The sequence below is a fragment of the Platalea leucorodia genome, assembly GCF_965183815.1.
Source record: "Platalea leucorodia genome assembly, chromosome: 4".
In the NCBI taxonomy this organism is placed as follows: Eukaryota; Metazoa; Chordata; class Aves; order Pelecaniformes; family Threskiornithidae; genus Platalea; species Platalea leucorodia.
Window position 1 is genome coordinate 400,668 of NC_138826.1, and position 19,752 is coordinate 420,419.

A 19,752-nucleotide genomic window follows, 5' to 3' on the forward strand; every position below is an offset into this window, starting at 1 on the left:
TAAGTTACATAAGCAAAAACGTCTGTTCATGTAGCCTGAAAATGGGTCATACAGAACACAATGTGTGGATGTATATAAGAACTAGTGAGTAATACAGGTAATCAAATATATGATATGTTTACTGAGTTCAAAATGCTTGATTAGTGGCTTTTTAACCATTCTAGTATCTGTTGTGTTTGACTTGATGTTTTCATTGATGGTAGCATATATGAAAAGATTTTAATATGAATAAATTACTATAATGTGATTAGCTAAGATAAGAGTACCACAAAATAGTTTCATCCTGCCCTAACAAATAATTTAAAAAATGCTTCTCTGAATTTGTTCGTTCGTTATTTTGAAGTAGATAGGAAATGTTTACGTTCAGTTTGTCAAATCAACACCTACACAATGTGGTCCCATAGATGGCTTGAAGGTGTACAAATCATTCATATGAGTATGTGCCTTCACCACAGAGAAGATGAGGAATGGCTGTAAGGCTTATATTCCCTACATCAGGAACAAATAATACATACTTCCTACACCATCATCTCCACTGTAGAAATACAGGAATGCACAGTATACTAATTTCCTTCCTGCCACATCAAGGAAATCGCAGGAAATTATCACAGACAGTAAGCACTTGCCTCTGTGTCAACACTTAGATTTGCAAATACCTCCACCCATGGGTGGAATGGACTACGTAGGTCTTTTGATAAATCAGAAAACAGCTAATACTGGGTTTTGTGGTTCAGTCCTTTATTCCATATTATTTATGTTTTGCTGTCATACTTGTGAGTGAACAAGCTAATTGGAATGCATATTAAGGCACCAAAACCATGAGTAGTCATGTCTTTTACTGGGCAAAAAATTCTGCAAATTCAGTTTCTATTCTGCCCAGAAAGGTTTGTATTAAAAAAAAAGTTTAAAATTTTACTCCATGTCAATATTAAGCCTCCCTTTGGAATTTTTGATTAGGTCAACCCGAATTGCATTTTCTTAATGTGGCAGCTGCATTAAAAGAAAAAAAAAAAAAAGATGCTTTAGCTCTTAGTAAGCATCGGTTCAAAGGGCAGCATTGGTATGTTTGCTGAAAGAAAAGGATATAAAATCTTACCCTTTATATTGCTCTTTGTAGGACATCTGTTAATATGTGTGATGTGATGGCTATACAGTAAAAGGCACACAGAAACACAGAAAAGACTCCGCTTACTTGAAAGGCTAAGTTCAGAACACAGGCATTTACCTTTCCATGTAGACCTTAGATGACTAATGCAAGAACATAGATGATAAATGTAGACAAAGAAGTCAATTCTAGCTGTTCATGTTTAAGAAATCTTCATAAGTTATTGCCAGACTTACATTAGATTGTAAGCACAGCTAGCAGACAGACTTTTGCTAATGCATCTCACCTTTCAAGCGAGAGACATTTTCTTTAATATATATATGTTATAATAAACATAGAGTGTATATGTATTTACATTATTTTGGAGAGGGAAAATAACTAGATATAAAAATTTTACAGAGCTGTTCAGCATCTATGATGATGAAGAGTATCCTTCTAACAGCTACATCTAACACCAGCAGCTCTCAGCTGGCAGCATTACTGCATCTTCAGAATCATTTAAAACAAAACAGAAACACAAGTGATCTTCTAAAAAATGTGGAACAGCAACTGACTGCTACTTCAATGGTAACTTTTTGAGATATTCTACTTATTAGGGGCTTATATATATGTTATATAAATACACACAGAGAGACGTATATATATGTGTACATACATATATACACACACATACGCAAATATATAGTTTGAGTTATTCCTGGAATTAAATAATATTTCATCTGTTTTCTTTAAACTCTGTTAACTTTTTTGTTTTCTTAATTTGAGTCATGGGTTGACTTGGTCATGAATTGAAATACATTTTTATTAGTATGGTATGTACTGTCCTGTGGTTTTGTTTATGCTAGGTTATCTGTGCGGCATGAGCTATGTAATTTAAGTCAGAAGTGAGATTTTAAGGATGCAGTTCCAGTTTGTCTTATAGTTACAATTTGGTATAGCTGGATGTCAGAGTTGTGCTATCTGCATACTTAAATAATTAATTCCATGTGAGGAATTAATGCAGGGGGACAACCTACGTCACCATGGTCTTCACCATGGGCTGCAGGGGAATCCCTGCTCCAGCGCCTGGAGCACCTCCTCCCACTCCTTCTTCACCTGACCTTGGTGTCTGCAGGACTGTTTCTCTCATGTTTTCTCACTCCTCTCTTCCAGCTGCTGTGCAGTGTTTTTACCCTTTCTTAAATATGTTATCACAGAGGTGCCACCAGCGTTGCTGATGGGGTCAGCTTTGGCCAGAGTTGGGTCTGACTTGAAGCCGGCTGAAACTGTCTCAATCCAGTGTGGGGGCAGTTCCTGGTGTCTTCTCACAGAAGACAGCCCTGCAGCTCCCCCTGCTAACAAAACCTTCCCACGTAAACCCACTACAATTTTATATAGTTCCTTTTGGTGAGGTGTCTATTAACAAAATTGTGAAGGAGTTTTACAACTGTGAATGTTAAAATGAATTATTCTGCTCCCTTCCTTTGCTAATATTCTGCTAGGATTTGGTAGCATTTTAACTTCACAGATAGAGTAGTGGCCAAAAAGTCATGTTGTTATGAAGAGTGGAGTAAGTTACAGTATTTATAATTTATTTTAAATAATATTTTTAAGTTCTTCTGCACACACAAAAATCACAAAGTCACAGAATGGTTGAGGTTAGAAAAGGCCTCTGAAGGTCATCTTCTTCACGCCCCCTGCTCAAGCAGGGCCACCTAGAGCCAGTTACCCAGGACCATGTCCAGATGGCTTCTGAATATCTCCAAGGATGGAGACTCCACAACCTCCCTGGGCAACCTGTACCAGTGCTCAATCACCCTCACAGGGGAAAAGTGTTTCCTGTTGTCTGGACAGAGCCTCCTGTCCTGGCACATCTGCTGAGTGTTTGGTTTGGCTTTTTTTAAAAAATATTACACCTTCTTTCCTAGAATTTTTATAAATTTTTAGGTGAAAGAACTGAGATAATTCTACTTTTGAATTATTGTACAGGCATGGAGAAATCTCTGTATTCCTGTTGAACATTTTAATATAATGGATGAATTGCCATCTAATTTCTACATAATTATTCTCCAGCATTCAGAAGACAGGTATAAAATTTCATCATTTTGGTTTTGCATTCTGTTTGTTACAAATGTAATCTTTTTTCACCTGTACATAAGCACTCTTTTAGTTGTTTATTGCCTTTTACTTCTAATTTTGCTGGACTTGAATTTTAGGATAGTGAACTAATTAATATGTAAATAAAACGGCCTGCAGCTCAAAGCTGTATGTTTTTCTGTACTTTTGATTTCCCTAATTATCTCTTAAATCTCCAGAGGTCACTGGAAAGGTTTCATGCTGTTCTTGGTATCCTCCTAAATTCTGTTAAGTTTCCAGCTCTTATTGCTTATGCTCTTGAAAATGTTAGGAGGGGTCATATTTAGCTTTATAAAGCCACAAATTATCTCATTACTGCAGCCTAATTAGCGACTACTCATAAATTGAGCTATAGCAACTGACTTATGAGTACCTTCACCAATTGTGAAAAGTCTTAAACAATTGTCATAGAACAAATAAAAATCTACCTTACTGGATATATAGCAATGAGAGAACTTTCCTTACAGCTCTCAGTTTGTTTCAGTTAGATTTTGCAGGTTTTGCACCCCAGGGTGAGGGTAAATATTGCATCTTGAGAGTATTTGTGAGCACATTAAATTAGAGGGTAATAATTACTCATCTAATAGATTTGCTTCATATAAACAAGGCTGAACAGTCAAATAATCTACTCAGCAGTTTTCTGCTTTCCATAGATCAAATTTGTACAGTTCATTGATTGACATGCCAAAAGTAAGTGCTGCACAGCAAAAAGGAAAACCTACTCAGCGAATGGGTAAGTGCCTCTTACATTTAAGAGATAGAAATCATTACACTGATGTTATGAGAAAGCTCATATCTTTTTCACTGTTGCAGTCAGTAAAATTTTAAAATAATTTTAAAAATAATTGGACTCTTATTAATACCAGAGGAAAGTAAATACCTAAATACATGTGGTTCATTATCAGATATAATGTATCTAGTCACAATTTACAGAATTTTTGTTTATATTTGAAGGCTAAAGTTGTTAAAGATAAATAATTGTAGAGATTTTCTGCATTGTACATTTCTGTATATATTTTGTGCTAAATATATATATAAACAGTTATTTCATTTTCAAAGAATACCATGGCTTTAGAAACTGATGGTCTCTGTACAGTTATTTCTTCAAGTACAAATATGATGTCTCAAAAAGAGTCTTAAGATGGCGTTATCCTCCTTTTCATAGTGCAAGCTAAAGTTTCTCGGTTTCCTGTGAATCCTGATACATTTTGTATTTTGTTGGAAAAAGTGCGTCTTTACAAGCAGAAAAAGATGAAGAGTCATCTTAAACAGACTGTCATTCAACACTTGCAAGAGTGTGTCTCCAAAACAGATGTGGTAATATATTTGATTACTTTATATTTAAAATAGGGTGAAAAACATGTACTAAAAAACTATCATAAACACTCTTTATGCAGAATTTTCAGTTTATTCCAAGTGTAACAACCGTAGTCTTCACAGTTGCTAAATGCTGTGTACTCTGCTTTAAAATTTAATCTTACTATGTTATTCTGTTACTGTTTTCAATGTCACTCAGGAGCTTTGGAATGTTCAGTAGTTTGTCAGAATTGAAAATTGATGCAATTGAGATCAATTGACTTAAAAATGTGCTGTACCTCTAAGGTTTGCATTTGCAAATGTACATTGCCTTTCATATCACATGAAAGCCCCAGCTGTCCCCCCCAAAAAAATAGGATCATAGATCTCAACCCTTTAATCAAAATAAAACTGTCTTAGCTGGAGATTTATTACTGATTTCCAACACAGAAAAGTTTCTTTCTAGGGCACACAATATCTTTTGCACTATAGCTGTTTATTTGGACGCAGTTGATCCAAGTCTGTTAGTCACAAAATTTTGCTTCAAGGACACATCTCATTGGAATTCCAAATTTGTAGCTATGAACACTCTTAAATTCTAGATGATAGAAGTTTTCTGTTACCACAAGAAGGCTCAGTTCTGTAAGGACATTGTTTTTCTCAATCAGTGAACACAAGTTGTGTAGCATAAAAGTACACTGGAAAAGTCTGCGACTTTCACATAAGCTTTTAAGCTGCAAGGTGACAGAAAGTTTTCTACACAGGAAATGTGCAAGTCTACCTCCTAGCATTCTAATTTACTTTAATTTTGGCTCCGTTAGATAAAATTTAGGTTTTTCAATATCAATCAAAATTCACTGTTAAATATAGTATATTAACAAAAGCTGGTATAGACCTATTTCCGTCATTAATATAAAGGTAAAAAATACAGATCATACTGAATTTTCTGTACAAGTTTTCATTTTTTTAATCACACAACTTTGACACACCTGGTGTGTCCATCTATATTGGCTTTTAGGAGCTTCAGTTTTTAGTGTCATCTTCTCCTACATGATTCTATTCTCTCCTTATCTATTTTCTTGATTCTGTTTAGTTTTTTCGTAAGTTGGCTCCATACACTTTCATTTGCTTCTTCAACATTCATCTTGCAGTTTCTGTTTACTTCTTAAAGTTGTTCTTTCACAATTTCTTTCTGTTATTTGGAGCACCACATTATCTTTTCTTTCTGCTGGACTTCCCTGCCATTCCCTATTGAAGTATATTAATCGCTTAAACAATAAATATTGACATCTTGTACTGATTCCTATGTTAGAATATTTTGCAAAATGCTGATAGGGGTGATGTTTTGAAGTAAAGTAGTTTTGAAACTGACTTTCTATATTTATATTTTCCATTTTATGATATTTCAAATTATTTGATTTAGCCTCTGATTTAACATAATACACCCTCCATCCTTGTTAAATAGCATTTTGTAAGTAGTATGTTTTTTGTTGCAATGTGCGTGATAGACTCCAACAGAGAAAATACGTGATAATGGACGTGATTTGACATCAGATTTCTCTGAAATATTAGAAATTATGGAAGAATACCTGAAACCAGTGCTGTCACAGTTTGATTTTTCTGGTATCAGGTAAGACATTTAGACTTGTTTTATCATCATTTGTGAAAACAGAATGGTAACTCAAGTCCTATAAATACAGGAATGGTTTTAGCAAGAATAGACCCTGTTGAATGAACTTTTTACATCTTGAAAGACAGTATATGCAGGATATGCAAGACTAAGAGGTTTGAACCATATGATAGACTAATGGCCATCTCTAACAAGCACTGTTCTCCAGCTTAAGTTATACAATATTGAGTTCAGAATGAAACATAATTTAACTAGCTAAGGATGAGATTTCCAAAGGACAGGAACTCCAAAGGGAGTACATCCTTTGTGTAAAATTCCACTGAGATTGAAGTAGTTTTGTCTTTGTGTTTCCTGTGAAAACTTTTACTTACAAGTAAATACTTATAAGTATTAGTGCTGGTAATATTTTCACTGTAATTCCTCTTCCCAGAGAACAGAGCACATCAGTTTCAGCAGCTGAATCAGGAAAAAGAAAAGTGAAAGATAAGGACCCCAGACACACTAGGATGCGGGGTATGTGCTCTCTTGAGTACAGAGAGAGTTGTGCGTGTGCATGTGTGTGTGTACAGATAGAAAAATCCTGTCATTTTAGTTTCAGGTTTTTTGAAGCCAGGGAGAAGAAAAAGGCTTTAGCAATGGTTTTGTCTGTTTATTTTCTATATCTAGTCAAGTATTTTAGTATACTTCCAAAGAGATTATTTATATGCTGGATGAAGCTATCCTTCTGAATGTTTACAGTCTTCCAAACTATACAGGCTTTGGACAGCTAAATAACATGGATTTATTACAAAACAGTCTTTTCAGGAGAAAGGCCAAAAGAAATAACTTACTGATCTCTTTTTGTTTTGTCTTTTCCTGCTCTTTACTTTATGGACTCTCACAGGTTGTTTGCTTTAATGCAAGCCTAATGCTGGAATATGTCCCTAAACACATTCCAAGAGAAGATGCAATCGAGTCCATGGCTTGCTTTGGGGATGAGTTTTTTGCTTTATGGTGGGGAGCAGTGAAGTTTTTTAATTTAAAATTACTAAAAAAAGATATACATTTACATTTGCTTTTACCTGCAAAAGTTTCTTTCTGCAGTCTGGCAGCTGGCTGCTTCAGTCGTTCTGCAAAGACTGATTGTTGTTTCTCTGTAGAACAGGAAAATGTTGTCATAATGATATTCAGTACTTCTTTTTCTAAATAAGAGAAACAAAAAGTTTCCTCCAGAAAGACACGGTTAGTGTTGGATAAGAGCTCCTTTACAACTCTGTACTGTTCAGCCAAGCGCTGGTAAGGCAATTTTGCATTTCCAAACATCATTTTCTTGAATGCATTGCATACACCTGGACTTCAATCTGAGACGGTTAGTTATTAATACGGGGATACGGAAGAATCAGTGCTCACAAGTGCATATGCATAGAAGTTTGACAACATCTTAGAAGTAACGGTACCAAAAGAAATATTTTTGCATAAATCATTTAATCCACAGTAAAATGGAGTTTAGGTGTCATACAATAGAGGAAATTTAGGTTTTTACATCTAACTTCGATTATTTATATACATACCGAGAGCTACTGAATCTCAGTCATGTTCTGTCACATTTCTTCAGGTACACCTATGGATTTAGGATTGTGTGTGGTATTACTAGCAGATACATTATTTATGGAATTGCCTTTGGAAGCTCTGAGTATCTTTAAAGAGGAAGGAATAAGTTCTGTATCCCGAGATTTTTCTCTCCAGATTCTCTACAACCGAGTACATCTGGCTGAATCAGGTACTATTGGATAAACATTCTTTGCATTAGCATAATGATGCAGCGAACAAGATACTTAAATTTAAATAATATGAATGGTGTATTATATTTTACTAGAAGACTGCCACATGCAATAGGTTTCTGGTATTTTAGATGGAATAGATAGTACAGTAGACTTACTTCAATAATGTACAGGCTGATTATAGTTTCAGTGCTACCTAATTTAAAATAACCTCTACATACTAAAGAATTATGTAAAACAGTGGAGTCTAAGTGGGATTGCAAAGTTTCAGTTATACAGGTATGGTCTTAAACTCTTTAAAGCTGTTTTCAGCTGCACTGAAAAAAATTGAAATAAGAATTTAGACTTCTGTTAATTTTCTTTATCATTAACGTAAGACTTTGCTCAAAATATCAAACGTAAAAAACTTTAAATCATTGAGCTGCTTCCTCTCTGTATGGCTAAGATTATATTAAGGGCTCGGGTCAATCCAACGATTCTTGTGCTATGCATGAACAAAATTAGGTCCCACAGGCTTTAGGGACTTCTTTCATTACTGCAGACACTTGCACCCTATATAAACTCTTCAGTGAATGGGTTTGTTAAGTGAGGTAGTTGGACAGTTGGTAAACTTGCCCTTATGGCATCTTAAAATTAATTTCTTATTTATTCTAAAAGTGAGTAATAAATGCAAACACTAAGCAGTTTTTTATATAAATCAAAGATACCTTCTATTACTGAAGTTAAAAATTTGAAGTCACATTTTGCTCATACATAGATAAAAACACATTTTAACTCAAATTATATTATTAAAACTTGTAGACCTAAGCTAAAAAATAGGCTAAGTTTAGAAAATCTCACTCTGTACCATGAAAGTATTATGTTCCAAAGAGGTTCTTGTATTGTGTTCATATCTGTAAATATTTAGCACTTTCAGTATTAGCCGTCCTCTGTTTTTCCATTTCACCCCTCCTTTCTAAAGGGAAAGTGTTGTGAATAATCTGAGATTAGAATATTTTTGGTCTACATACACATTGATATACTGTTACAGATCTGTTAGAAATAGGAGTTTTAGAGCATGTGGGGGATTTTTTTCCATTTCTGTTTTTACCTTTTTTAAAGTGAAACTTCTTATGGTTACATAATTTTAGAAGCAGATAAAGGAGAGGAGGCATAGTTGAAAAGTCTCTGTTCATGCAATTATGAAAGTAGCCACTAAATGAGGAGAGAAACACTAGCCATAGGAGGAGTAATGCGTGCCTCAAACTTCCACCAACTTGAGGTGCACTCCAGTGATAACTGGCTGAAACGTACTTTGGGTGATGGTCATATATACAGTGAGAAATATAAGTCAGTTTTCTGTGCTTTTTTTTTTAATCCCTTAAAGAAATAAAAAAATCAGATTCAGATATGAAACTTACTTTTTGCTTTCGATCCCTGTGTGTCTCACAGAAGCTTCAGTTATTCCAGTAACATCAACAATGAATAGATATGGCAGTAGGCTTAGAAAGTGCTTTGCCAATCACTATTCAAATCTGTCCTAAACCTGCAATGTAATGAAGCATTTGCATGTCTAAGGGATCACATCTCTTGCTTGTTTTCCACTTTCAAGCCATTGTTTTTAGCCAAGAGGGTTTGGGGAATGTCCTTGCTTTGCTATGATGTGAAATTAATTTTTATTTTTCTAGTTTAATCTGTTAGTACTATTATATCATAACAAATATAAGTCCTTCCAGAAAATTATATTTTCTAAAACTGCCTGTAACTTAAAAAGCCCTGTTCTTTTCAATTCCACAGAGACTGAAGTTAAAACAGCTGTTGAAATGTCTAAAGAAACAAAACCAAAAGCTCATCAGAAAAAGAATGTCAAAATGGTGAACTTTCCACATTTTTAAGTAAACTCAATAGGAGTAGCTCTTCTTTTTGTGTAAAAAATATTAAAGAACTACAAGTGGCTTGCATAGAAGTTTATTATATGTGCTAGAATTCTGAAGTGGAATAAATATGACATAAGTCCATAGGAATTTTGCTTCTTGTTGATTTTGGAATAATGACAGAGTTGTTTCTTTGAAAAATCATACTCTCTGTGTAAATGTGACATATTTAATGACCCATCAAGGAAGCTGTTTAAAGTTACTAAAATACTTCCCCCAACATTAGAGTATATTTTATATAGCATATGCACATATTTTATAAATATATATGTATGTGTGCATATATATCTATATATGTGTGCACACATGTATGTATATATGTATGTATATATGTATGTATATGCATGGTAGATAATGCAGAATAGCTTATGCTTTTAATTTCCATTGACAATTGAGTATCATGCTGCTTTTAATCCTACCTTCAAAACTTCAGGACATCTTTTTGTTAGTTGTTTGACACAAAGAATGCAATACTGTTAATAGTTGATTGAGACTTCTGCGTGTAATAGAATATGTATTCTTTTTAATTGTAGGCACCAATTAATCATGATTTACCCTCTAATTGCTTGCCTGTTGATACTCATAATTTTAAATGTATCCTTTCACAAACTGTTAGCTAAGTTTATCGGTTAAACTTTCTTTTTTTTGTTGTTGTTTACATTGCATTGTTTACACTTAACTGTTTATCAGATATTGTGGACCCCTATAATGAAGGAAGAGAGGCAGGTAATATATATCAAATAATAGTTTCTCCACAAACTACCCATGGAATTTAGAAATGTTTGTAACAGAAAATGAAGTCATGACATCAAGATGTTGACAAAAAAGCTTAGCTTTTCATCAGAATAGTACTGCTTATCACCTGTCAAATGGTGCATCAGTGAAACAATATAACCTGTTGCAGATTCAGGAAAGAAATTAGATTGTCTTATTATTTCTTTTGTATCACTAACTATTGACCTAATATCTCCAAGAAAATAATTACTTGACTAGTCTTTCTTACTATGTAATCCAATTAAAAATACATGCTTACTTTCAGGAACTTGTTATAGTATTTTTAATTTTTCAAATATATGCCATTAAGATCCAATATCAGTAGTGCGGGGAAGGATATAGGTTAATTGAAAGGATATAATGCTTTGTATGATCTTCTTTGTTATACAAGAAATTGCTTGAAAGCCATGAATGGGCTTGGAGGAAACAGTACTGAGTGGGAATGGACTGGGACAGGAACAATTGGACTCACCACACCTATACAACAATTCTCAAGCTAAAGACTACAAATAAAGAATGTGTAACACAAAGTTTTTGCAGTCCTTTGAAAGGTGAAGGGTACCATGATAGACACAAACAGCCGTATAAAGATCTTTGAGAGGGCTGTTATTTCCTTTTGGAATGTATTTATCAAGGCAGTAGGCATTTAGTGTATTAGAATAGAATAGAACAGAACAGAACAGAATAATTTTCAGTTGGAAGGGACCCACAACGATCATCTAGTCCAACTGCCTGACCACTTCAGGGCTGACCAAAAGTTAAAGCACGTTATTAAGGGCGTCGTCCAAATGCCTCTTAAACCCTGACAGGCTTGGGGCATCGACCACCTCCCCAGCAAGCCTCTTCCAGTGTTGGACCACCCTCTTGGTAAAGAAAGACTTCCTAATGTTTCCAGTCTGAGCCTCCCCTGACGCAGCTTTGAACCATTCCCACGCATCCTGCCCCTGGATCCCAGGGAGAAGAGCTCAGCACCTCCCTCTCCACGCCCCCTCCTCAGGAAGCTGCAGGGAGCAATGAGGTGGCCCCTCAGCCTCCTTTTCTCCAAACCAGACAAACCCAGAGCCCTCAGCTGCCCCTCAGAGGACATGCCTTCCAGCCCCGTCACCAGCTTTGCTGCCCTCCTCGGGACATATTTATTCAGTCTGACACAAACACTTTAATAATACAATTTTACCTCACTTTTTCTCCCAGTGTGTGCTATAGTTTAACTGATTCACGTTCATTACCAAACTCACATGTATATCAAATGCCAAAAATTGATTTAGTGGAGGTTTTTAATTGAGATAATTATTAAACCTAAACTTAATGCAAAAGAAGCTACTGAACAATCAGTAGCATAATAGGGTATGTCTCCATATGTTTGCAGTTTCTGCTTCACAGCAGATCAAAATAAAACACTGTTTACACTGTAGAGTGTATCTTTAATTTATAGCAGTGTGAAAATGTAGTCAAAAAAGAGAAAATGAATTATCATTAATTATGCAATGTCCTTGGTGAGCAGAGGTGGGTTTGGAGTCTTGCTTTCTGAAATGAGGGCTCTGGAAACTCAGTTACTCCATCTACTTAAGTCCTGTCTGAGCCTCTGGAACAGAGCTGTATGAGCAGTGATGGGGTTCTCAACTCTTTACACGTTTCTCAGAGTATCTAGAATTTTTTCTTTGTGCTTTTAAATTTAACCTATCTACTGAATAATTCTTGTCAGTTATAAAATATGCTTTTCAAATGGGAATTATGAACAATTTTACTCAGAAAATGTCACAATTGCTACAGTTTTAAAAACCGGACTTAAGATCAAATGATGGCCTAAAAACCCCTAAATATTAAATTGTCATTTTAAAATGATTAAAATTAAGATTGCCCAGCATCCTTTGTAGCATGTTAAGCTCATAATGATGAAATTCTATTGTTACAGAAGCTTTAAGTCCTTCCCAAAAAATAAAAGAAATCCTAGAAAAATACCATGACCTATTTACACTACAGTGGGAAGGAGTTATTGGCAACGTACGTCTTCCAAGGTTTGTAATATTCTATCTGCTTTCATGTTTTATCCATGTTTTTCTTTTAAAATTGTGCCTTTTCCCAGAGGCTTCAGTCATAAAATAGCGTCACATTTTGTTGAGATGGTAAACACATAGCTAACCATTGTCTTTGTCTCAAATGCATATTTAGATTTGTAGACAGAATATTTTAGGGCTCTGAAATACAGTGCCACAAAGTGATTTAGCCAGATTGGTTGCATCAGAGTTGCTGTATATGTAGATAATCCAATTTTAACAAAAAGTCTACTGGTGCAGTCTTTGATGAATATTGTAAGTATATGTTAGCATAAATGTAATTTCTGGCTTTGATCATAACTGTTTTTAAATCCAAGTATTAAAAACTATAGCATCTCCATGCACGTTGTTTCAGCTGTAAGATTGGAGTACAGATTTCAGAAGCGAAGTAGTGAAGGTACATCTCACAGTTTACAATTTCAAATATCTGATCGTGAAACTAATACTTTAGGGAGTTTATTCATAAACACAGTTTGTTCTTTATAGAAGTACTTTACTTTTAAGATCATAGAAATAGAGAGATAAAAGGGATCTCGAGAGGTCAAGCAGTGACAAGTCCTGTAAGTGAGTCAACACAGTCATCACTGGAATTTCCTTTAAAACTGCTAGTTTAATCAGTCCTTTGAAATCTTCTCTACTTAGGTAAAATCACTGTGTAGGTACTCTAGTGTTTCTTCATAACAATTACGGAGATTGTTACCTGTTATCAAATTGCATAGTTTTTGCCCCCAGCTAGGCTGATTATTCACATCTGTCTTCAAAACTTAATTTCTTCATATCCTGATGGGTGCATACATCAATACTCCCATGGAATGTTAGGCTAAATACTGTCATTTCAAAGACGTACAATGCATATATATGGATGATTTATTTTTTTTTTTTAGGAGAGTCTGGTATTTATCTAAAAATACACTATACCTCTTGTTTACCATGAGATGTTACTAAACTAAGTATACCTCTGTATTAAAATAATTATTATTAATAGTTCATATGAGTTATTACACTTTCCATAGAATTCTGCAGTCTTGTTTGTCTCCTTGCTTTGCACGCTGACTTTTCTTACAAATATTTCTGGAGTAAATTACACTGAAGTGTTTGCTATGGATAATTTCTGAAAAATATTCTTGTAAAATAGTAACACAAAAGTAACGTCCTTTCTTTCTTCTTCCCTCCTTTCAGCCAAGCTGACTGGGAGCAGCTGCTGACAAACTGCAGTGCATTTCTGTTCTATGGGATGGAGAGATTCATGTCTCATATTTTACTCAACAGACTGGTTGCTATGAACATCCCAAGTGAGATAGGCGAACTGAAAAACATGTTTTTAATTACACCACCTTTTGTTCCCAGTTGTGTTTATTTCATACTGTATCATTATCACAGTATTGATGCAATTAAGGGCTTTTTTCCAAGATCCAGGGTTTTAATTGGAAAAACTTTGCATTATGTAGATTTTATTCTGTTGCACAGCTTTCTTGTTATTCCTCACAAATAAGTTTAGTCGTTGCAAAAATTAAGTAATCATCTGATGGTTTTCCCAGTAACTCCTCTCCCTTTCTATGGAATTTAGTATTTGGTAACAAAGCATTTTTTATTGTTAAGAACAACCTCTGCAGTACCACTTCTCCAAAATTCCTCAGTCTTCACTCAGGCAAAGCAGAATAGTCTGTCAAGACTGGGTTAATGCTGAATGATTACTCTGGTATTATGAAGCATTTGTAGACTCTGAGAAGGTCTTTTTTTTCTCTGCTTCTTCACAACTAATTAGTCTTTCTGGTGTTGTAGCATAAGGCTTAGATTCAGGACTGGTTTTTCAGATCTGTTGTAGAGCCAATCTTCATGTTAAAAGTACTTAGCAGGGGGTAATTCAGGAAAAGCTAGAGGGAGGTATTATGCTTGAGCAGAAATAATCAGTTAAACATTAATGTTAAGGAATGACTGCTTAAGGGACAGAATTACAGAATAGAGTCGAGAGATCACAAATTAAACACTGTCATCTTGCTAGGGGAAAAAACCCAAGCTCTGTATAGGGGTAACTATACAGGAGTGTCATTTGCAAGATATATGAAATAATTCCCCACTGTACTTAGTTTTGCAAAGGTCTCAACTTGAGAAGAATATTGACCAAATAGAATAAGTTATCGGTGGATATCGGTGGATATGTATGTGCGTTCATACATATATACGCATATAAAACATACTTTAGGAGGAAAGATTGACATATTGAGGGGAGACGTGATAATAGCTCTCAAGTAGGTCAGAGGCTTTCCAAGCAGAAAGGTAATTCTCATCTGCTTCGGTTAGGAGAATAAGTAACAGGTTTAAGCTGCAGCAAACCAAAGAGTAGGGAAAGCTTTTTAATTCTAAGAGTATTCTAAGTTATTTCACTGGGGGCCTTTAAGGAAAATAAGCAATGTTTGAGATGTGCCTTGGTCCTGACTTGTGGAGAGGAGCTATGGTAGATAACATTTCCATACCTCCATCTTACAAGAGTTTATAACTACAGAATTGAGTCATATAGGTCATGAGCCTGTAATAAGATGGTATGTGGACTTCATTATTAGTTATGCTAAGATGGCACAGGAAAAAAATCTGCAAAACACTGTGGAAAAGTGTAGCAAAGTTACATCAAATTTAGGATGACTGTATTAGTGTTCTTAATATTTGACAATTTTGGCTGAAATATATAAATTTTATATTAGTTGTTTAGACTGTGTTCAAGAAAGTCATTAACTTAAGAAAGGCCTGATTTACTTATATTCTTTATGTTGGGCATTATTATTAGTGCAAATATCATTGCTATAACATATTTTTTTCCAGAATGCCATTTGATGATACTTCTAGATCTGGTGCGATCAAAGCAAAGCTATCAAAGAATTACAAACTCTGATATCCACAAAAGGTAAGATAAAGTTTATTTTGGTAAAATCCACAATAAGGCAGATTATTTTTATTTCAAAGTAAAGTTAAAATCTTGAGTTATAGATACTCTCATTTACTTCTGCAAGTAGAAGGGCTCATATCTACACCTAAGGGAGAAGTTAGTCTCCTTATCTTGTAGCTTCATTCTTTACATAGGGCTAAATAGGATGAAAGCTCTGTTAAAAGGCAGTGATCAAGAAAACATGACACAGAAACGTTGCTACATTATACATACCTCCCAATTCTGAGTTCAAGATTCTCAAAATGTTCCAACTAAGTATATAAAACTTCCCTTTAACAGGTAAACTGTTAAGAGTCCATCTAAGGTTTCATACACTGAACAGTTTAACAATCAGCCAGTTTTTTATTTAAATAGATTATTATGGCATGTTAAATAACCTGTTCAGAATCTTTGATATTATTAATCAGAGCTTTTTTAGCCTTAAAAGCATCTCAGTATTTTCCTTGCTTTTAAGTTGACAGGTGGCAGGGTTTGTAATACTTCTGTTGTGTGTCCATTATGAATTCATGACAGATGGCACCCAACAAATACCTTTTGAAGTATTAAAAGCAAGAAGAATAGTTTTAGTGTCCTAATTTTATTCATGAATTATTTAGTCCATGCTGAATTTTCAGATAACCCAGTTATACTCTTGAGGGACAAGAGGCCTTGCAGAGGGATCTAGATAGATTGGAGCATTGGGCAATCATCAATGGCATGAAATTTAACAGGAACAAATGCCAGATTCTGCACCAGGGACAAAGTAACGCTGGACACAGGTATAAACAGGGAGAGGAGTGGCTGGAGAGCAGCCCTGCAGAAAGGGATCTGGGGGTGCTGGTTGGCAGCAGGCTCAACAGGAGCCAGCAGTGCGCCCTGGCAGCCGAGAGTGCAAACCACATCCTGGGGGGCATCAAACACAGCGTAACCAGCTGGTCAGAAGAGGTGGTTGTCCTGCTGTATTTATCATTGGCGTGGCCTCACCTTGAGTTCTGTGTGCAGTTCTGGGCCCCACAATTTAAGAAGGATGTGAAGGTCCTTGAATGTGCCCCGAGGAGGGCAGCAAAGCTGGTGACGGGGCTGGAAGGCATGTCCTCTGAGGGGCAGCTGAGGGCTCTGGGTTTGTCTAGTTTGGAGAAAAGGAGGCTGAGGGGCCACCTCATTGCTCCCTGCAGCTTCCTGAGGAGGGGGCGTGGAGAGGGAGGTGCTGAGCTCTTCTCCCTGGGATCCAGGGGCAGGATGCGTGGGAATGGTTCAAAGCTGCGTCAGGGGAGGCTCAGACTGGAAACATTAGGAAGTCTTTCTTTACCAAGAGGGTGGTCCAACACTGGAAGAGGCTTGCTGGGGAGGTGGTCGATGCCCCAAGCCTGTCAGGGTTTAAGAGGCATTTGGACGACGCCCTTAATAACGTGCTTTAACTTTTGGTCAGCCCTGAAGTGGTCAGGCAGTTGGACTAGATGATCGTTGTAGGTCCCTTCCAACTGAAAATTATTCTGTTCCATTCCATTCCATTCCATTCCATTCTCTTAACATAGGCCATATCAAAATGTATGTACTTTTATTCATGTCATTTTTGGGACTGCCATAGTTCTGTAGCCAATTAAATTTTATATCCAATCCTGGTAAGTCTGCATAAATAGCTCTTGAATTTTATGATTATTCATTCCATAAAAAAGAAAAAATTCTTCTCTAAAAATACTGTTTAACCAACGCAACAATGTGTAAGTTAAAATGAATTGTGTGTTAGATAGGTTATACACACATCTACATACGTAAATATGCAGATCTCCAAGTGTTTAAACAACCTCCTGGTGTTTTTATTTTTAGTATCCTTTTTCACCTCCCCCAAACAGCCATTTCCTAAACCAAACAAAACAATTCCTTAAACTAGTTTTTCCAACTCTGAACTTTTGAAGTCTCACTTTAATAGATTGGTGAATTTATCAACAGGACTTGCATGTTTAAGCCTGAAAGCTTCCAGAAAGTTTAGAATAACATTCAGTTAAAACTAAGTCACATAACTCCATATACAGACAGCATCTCCCCAAAAGATTACAGAAAACTTTATCATCTTCTGATAAAGTTACCATGAAAAGCAGAGGCTAATAAAAACAAAATTCAACCTTCAATTTACTGCAGTTCCAACCTTACAGAGTATCACTCCCTCCCATCACTAAAACAAGAATACCAAAGATACTTGTTTAAATATTCAGCAGTAAAAAAATCTAATCCTGCCTTACAAGTGATTTGCTTTTAAGCCTCCAGATTATTGCCATGCTTATAACAAAGAGCAAGCTTTCCGTTCTTGCAATATTTTATGTTTCCTTTTAGCAGCTTCAGCAGAACTAAACAAGGCTTTTCACCTGATTCCCAACATTTTGACTATCTTATAAAGGGTATTCTGCAGTATTTTGTAGAAGTTAGTGTGTTACTCCTCCTTTCACATTTCCTGAGATGCCCAGAACAGTAATATGACTATGGAGCAATCCTCATGGTAAAATTGCATCATGAAAAGATGTAGAGAGAAAGTTACCTACGTTCTTTGTATTAAATTTAAGGTACTGTATGAATGTTAGAAAACACTTTATGCTCCGCATACAAGAAAATGCAGTCTGGCATTCCCTTTCCCCTTCTATTAAAAAGCATTGTATATTTAGTTATGTTTTTTGATATATTATGTACATTTTTAGTTTATTGATCTCATACTTCTGATTTTTTTTTTTTTTTTAGTTGTCTACATATTTTTATAGAAAGACCAACAGAGACAGCAATGCTTCTAAGCCTTACTGGTGTTCGTTCTATAATAGCCAACCAGTGGCACACTACCTTGCAAGAGAATGCAGAAAGGCTAGAAATTTTGTCTGAGAGTAAGTATTTGTATTTGTCTTCGTTTGCTTGTGTATTATTTCAGGCATTTGTATGTATGGGCTCATGGAGTGTTTGTGTATCTACTTGTCTCCCTTCTCTCCTCCTTCTTTGCTCCTCACCAAATTTTGCCTGGAGTTGCTGTACGAGGTAAACTGCTGTGGTTTAACCTGGCAGGCAGCTAAACACCACACAGCCGTTCGCTCACTCCGCTCCCCCTGCCCCCAGTGGGATCGAGGAGAGAATCAGGGGAAAAAAAAAAAAAGTAAAATTCATGGGCTGAGATAAAGACAGTTTAATAGGACAGGGAAGGAAGGGCAAATAATAACAACAATAATAATGATAAAAGAATATACAAAATAAGTGATGCTCAATGCAATTGCTCACCACCTGCTGACCGATGCCCAGCCAGTTCCGGAGCAGTGATCGCTGCCCCCCGGCCAACTCCCCCCACTTTATATACCATGTATGACATTGTATGATATGGAATAGCTCTTTGGCCAGTGTGGGTCAGCCATCCTGGCTGTGTCCCCTCCCCGCTTCTTGCTGGCGGGGCATGAGAAGCTGAGAAGTCCACGGCTAGTGTAAGCACTACTTAGCAACAACTAAAACGTCAGTGTGTTATCAACATTATTCTCATCCTAAATCCAAAACACAGCATTGTACCAGCTACTAGGAAGAAAATTAACTCTATCCCAGCTGAAACCAGGACAACTGCATGCAGGAGCCACCGTGTTGTTGACAGGTTGATCTTTGAAACAGAAGAGTAACCTACTTAAATCAGTTTTAGTGGAGGGGGTTGTTTATGATCATATGGTAAAAACAGGATTTCTACGGTGAGGAGCAGTGCCCTAGGACTTGGCAATCTGTAGTTACATGAACTATGTGGAAAACAAAAGCTGGAGATAACTCACACCTTCAGTGATACAAAACTAAATCTGTAAAGGTATCCCTTTTCATTAAGTTTTAAATGTGAAGACACTGGGCTGTATGGTTGATATTTTCTTGTTTTTCAAAACTTTCATTAAAAACTCACAGAAACTAACATTTCTTTCCAGATTTGTTGAGCATTGGTAGAACAACTGGGCAGACAGTCCGTGTTCTTCAAAAGAGTAAGATTCACAGGGAAGGAGATTCCATTAAAAGTAAGAATTACAGAGCTTAGTACAAAGGACTGGCAGTGCATGTTAACTAGAACTTGGTAGACATATGGGTAGTTCGCAGGTATAAGTGAAATATTTCAGATGAGCTATGACAAATTTTTGTGACACTTCTTAGAAGAATTGAGAGTGGGAAGACCACTGATACAATATTATAATT

At 35.9% G+C, this 19,752-nt stretch overlaps 1 protein-coding gene across 23 annotated transcripts in view; it reads left to right on the plus strand.

Annotated features, from left to right (window-relative positions):
* CFAP46 (cilia and flagella associated protein 46) overlaps positions 1-19,752 on the plus strand; it is a 108,749-nt gene that overhangs the window by 61,990 nt on the left and 27,007 nt on the right. For 16 of the 23 annotated variants that reach the window (XR_014227850.1, XM_082308581.1, XM_082308595.1 and 13 more), the window contains 15 exons: positions 1,505-1,672; positions 3,074-3,171; positions 3,874-3,953; positions 4,386-4,537; positions 6,025-6,146; positions 6,577-6,659; positions 7,741-7,905; positions 9,683-9,759; positions 10,353-10,413; positions 10,510-10,545; positions 12,506-12,608; positions 13,827-13,939; positions 15,465-15,546; positions 18,298-18,434; positions 19,491-19,577. Coding sequence is in view for 17 of the 23 variants with exons in the window: in XM_082308581.1 (XP_082164707.1) it covers positions 1,505-1,672; positions 3,074-3,171; positions 3,874-3,953; positions 4,386-4,537; positions 6,025-6,146; positions 6,577-6,659; positions 7,741-7,905; positions 9,683-9,759; positions 10,353-10,413; positions 10,510-10,545; positions 12,506-12,608; positions 13,827-13,939; positions 15,465-15,546; positions 18,298-18,434; positions 19,491-19,577 (1,564 nt within the window). In the remaining 6 variants the exon portion in view is untranslated. Of the gene's footprint in view, positions 1-1,504; positions 1,673-3,073; positions 3,172-3,873; positions 3,954-4,385; positions 4,538-6,024; positions 6,147-6,576; positions 6,660-7,740; positions 7,906-9,682; positions 9,760-10,352; positions 10,414-10,509; positions 10,546-12,505; positions 12,609-13,826; positions 13,940-15,464; positions 15,547-18,297; positions 18,435-19,490; positions 19,578-19,752 lie in introns of those variants that run through there. The other 7 variants (XR_014227845.1, XR_014227846.1, XR_014227847.1 and 4 more) reach the window with 2 other exon arrangements.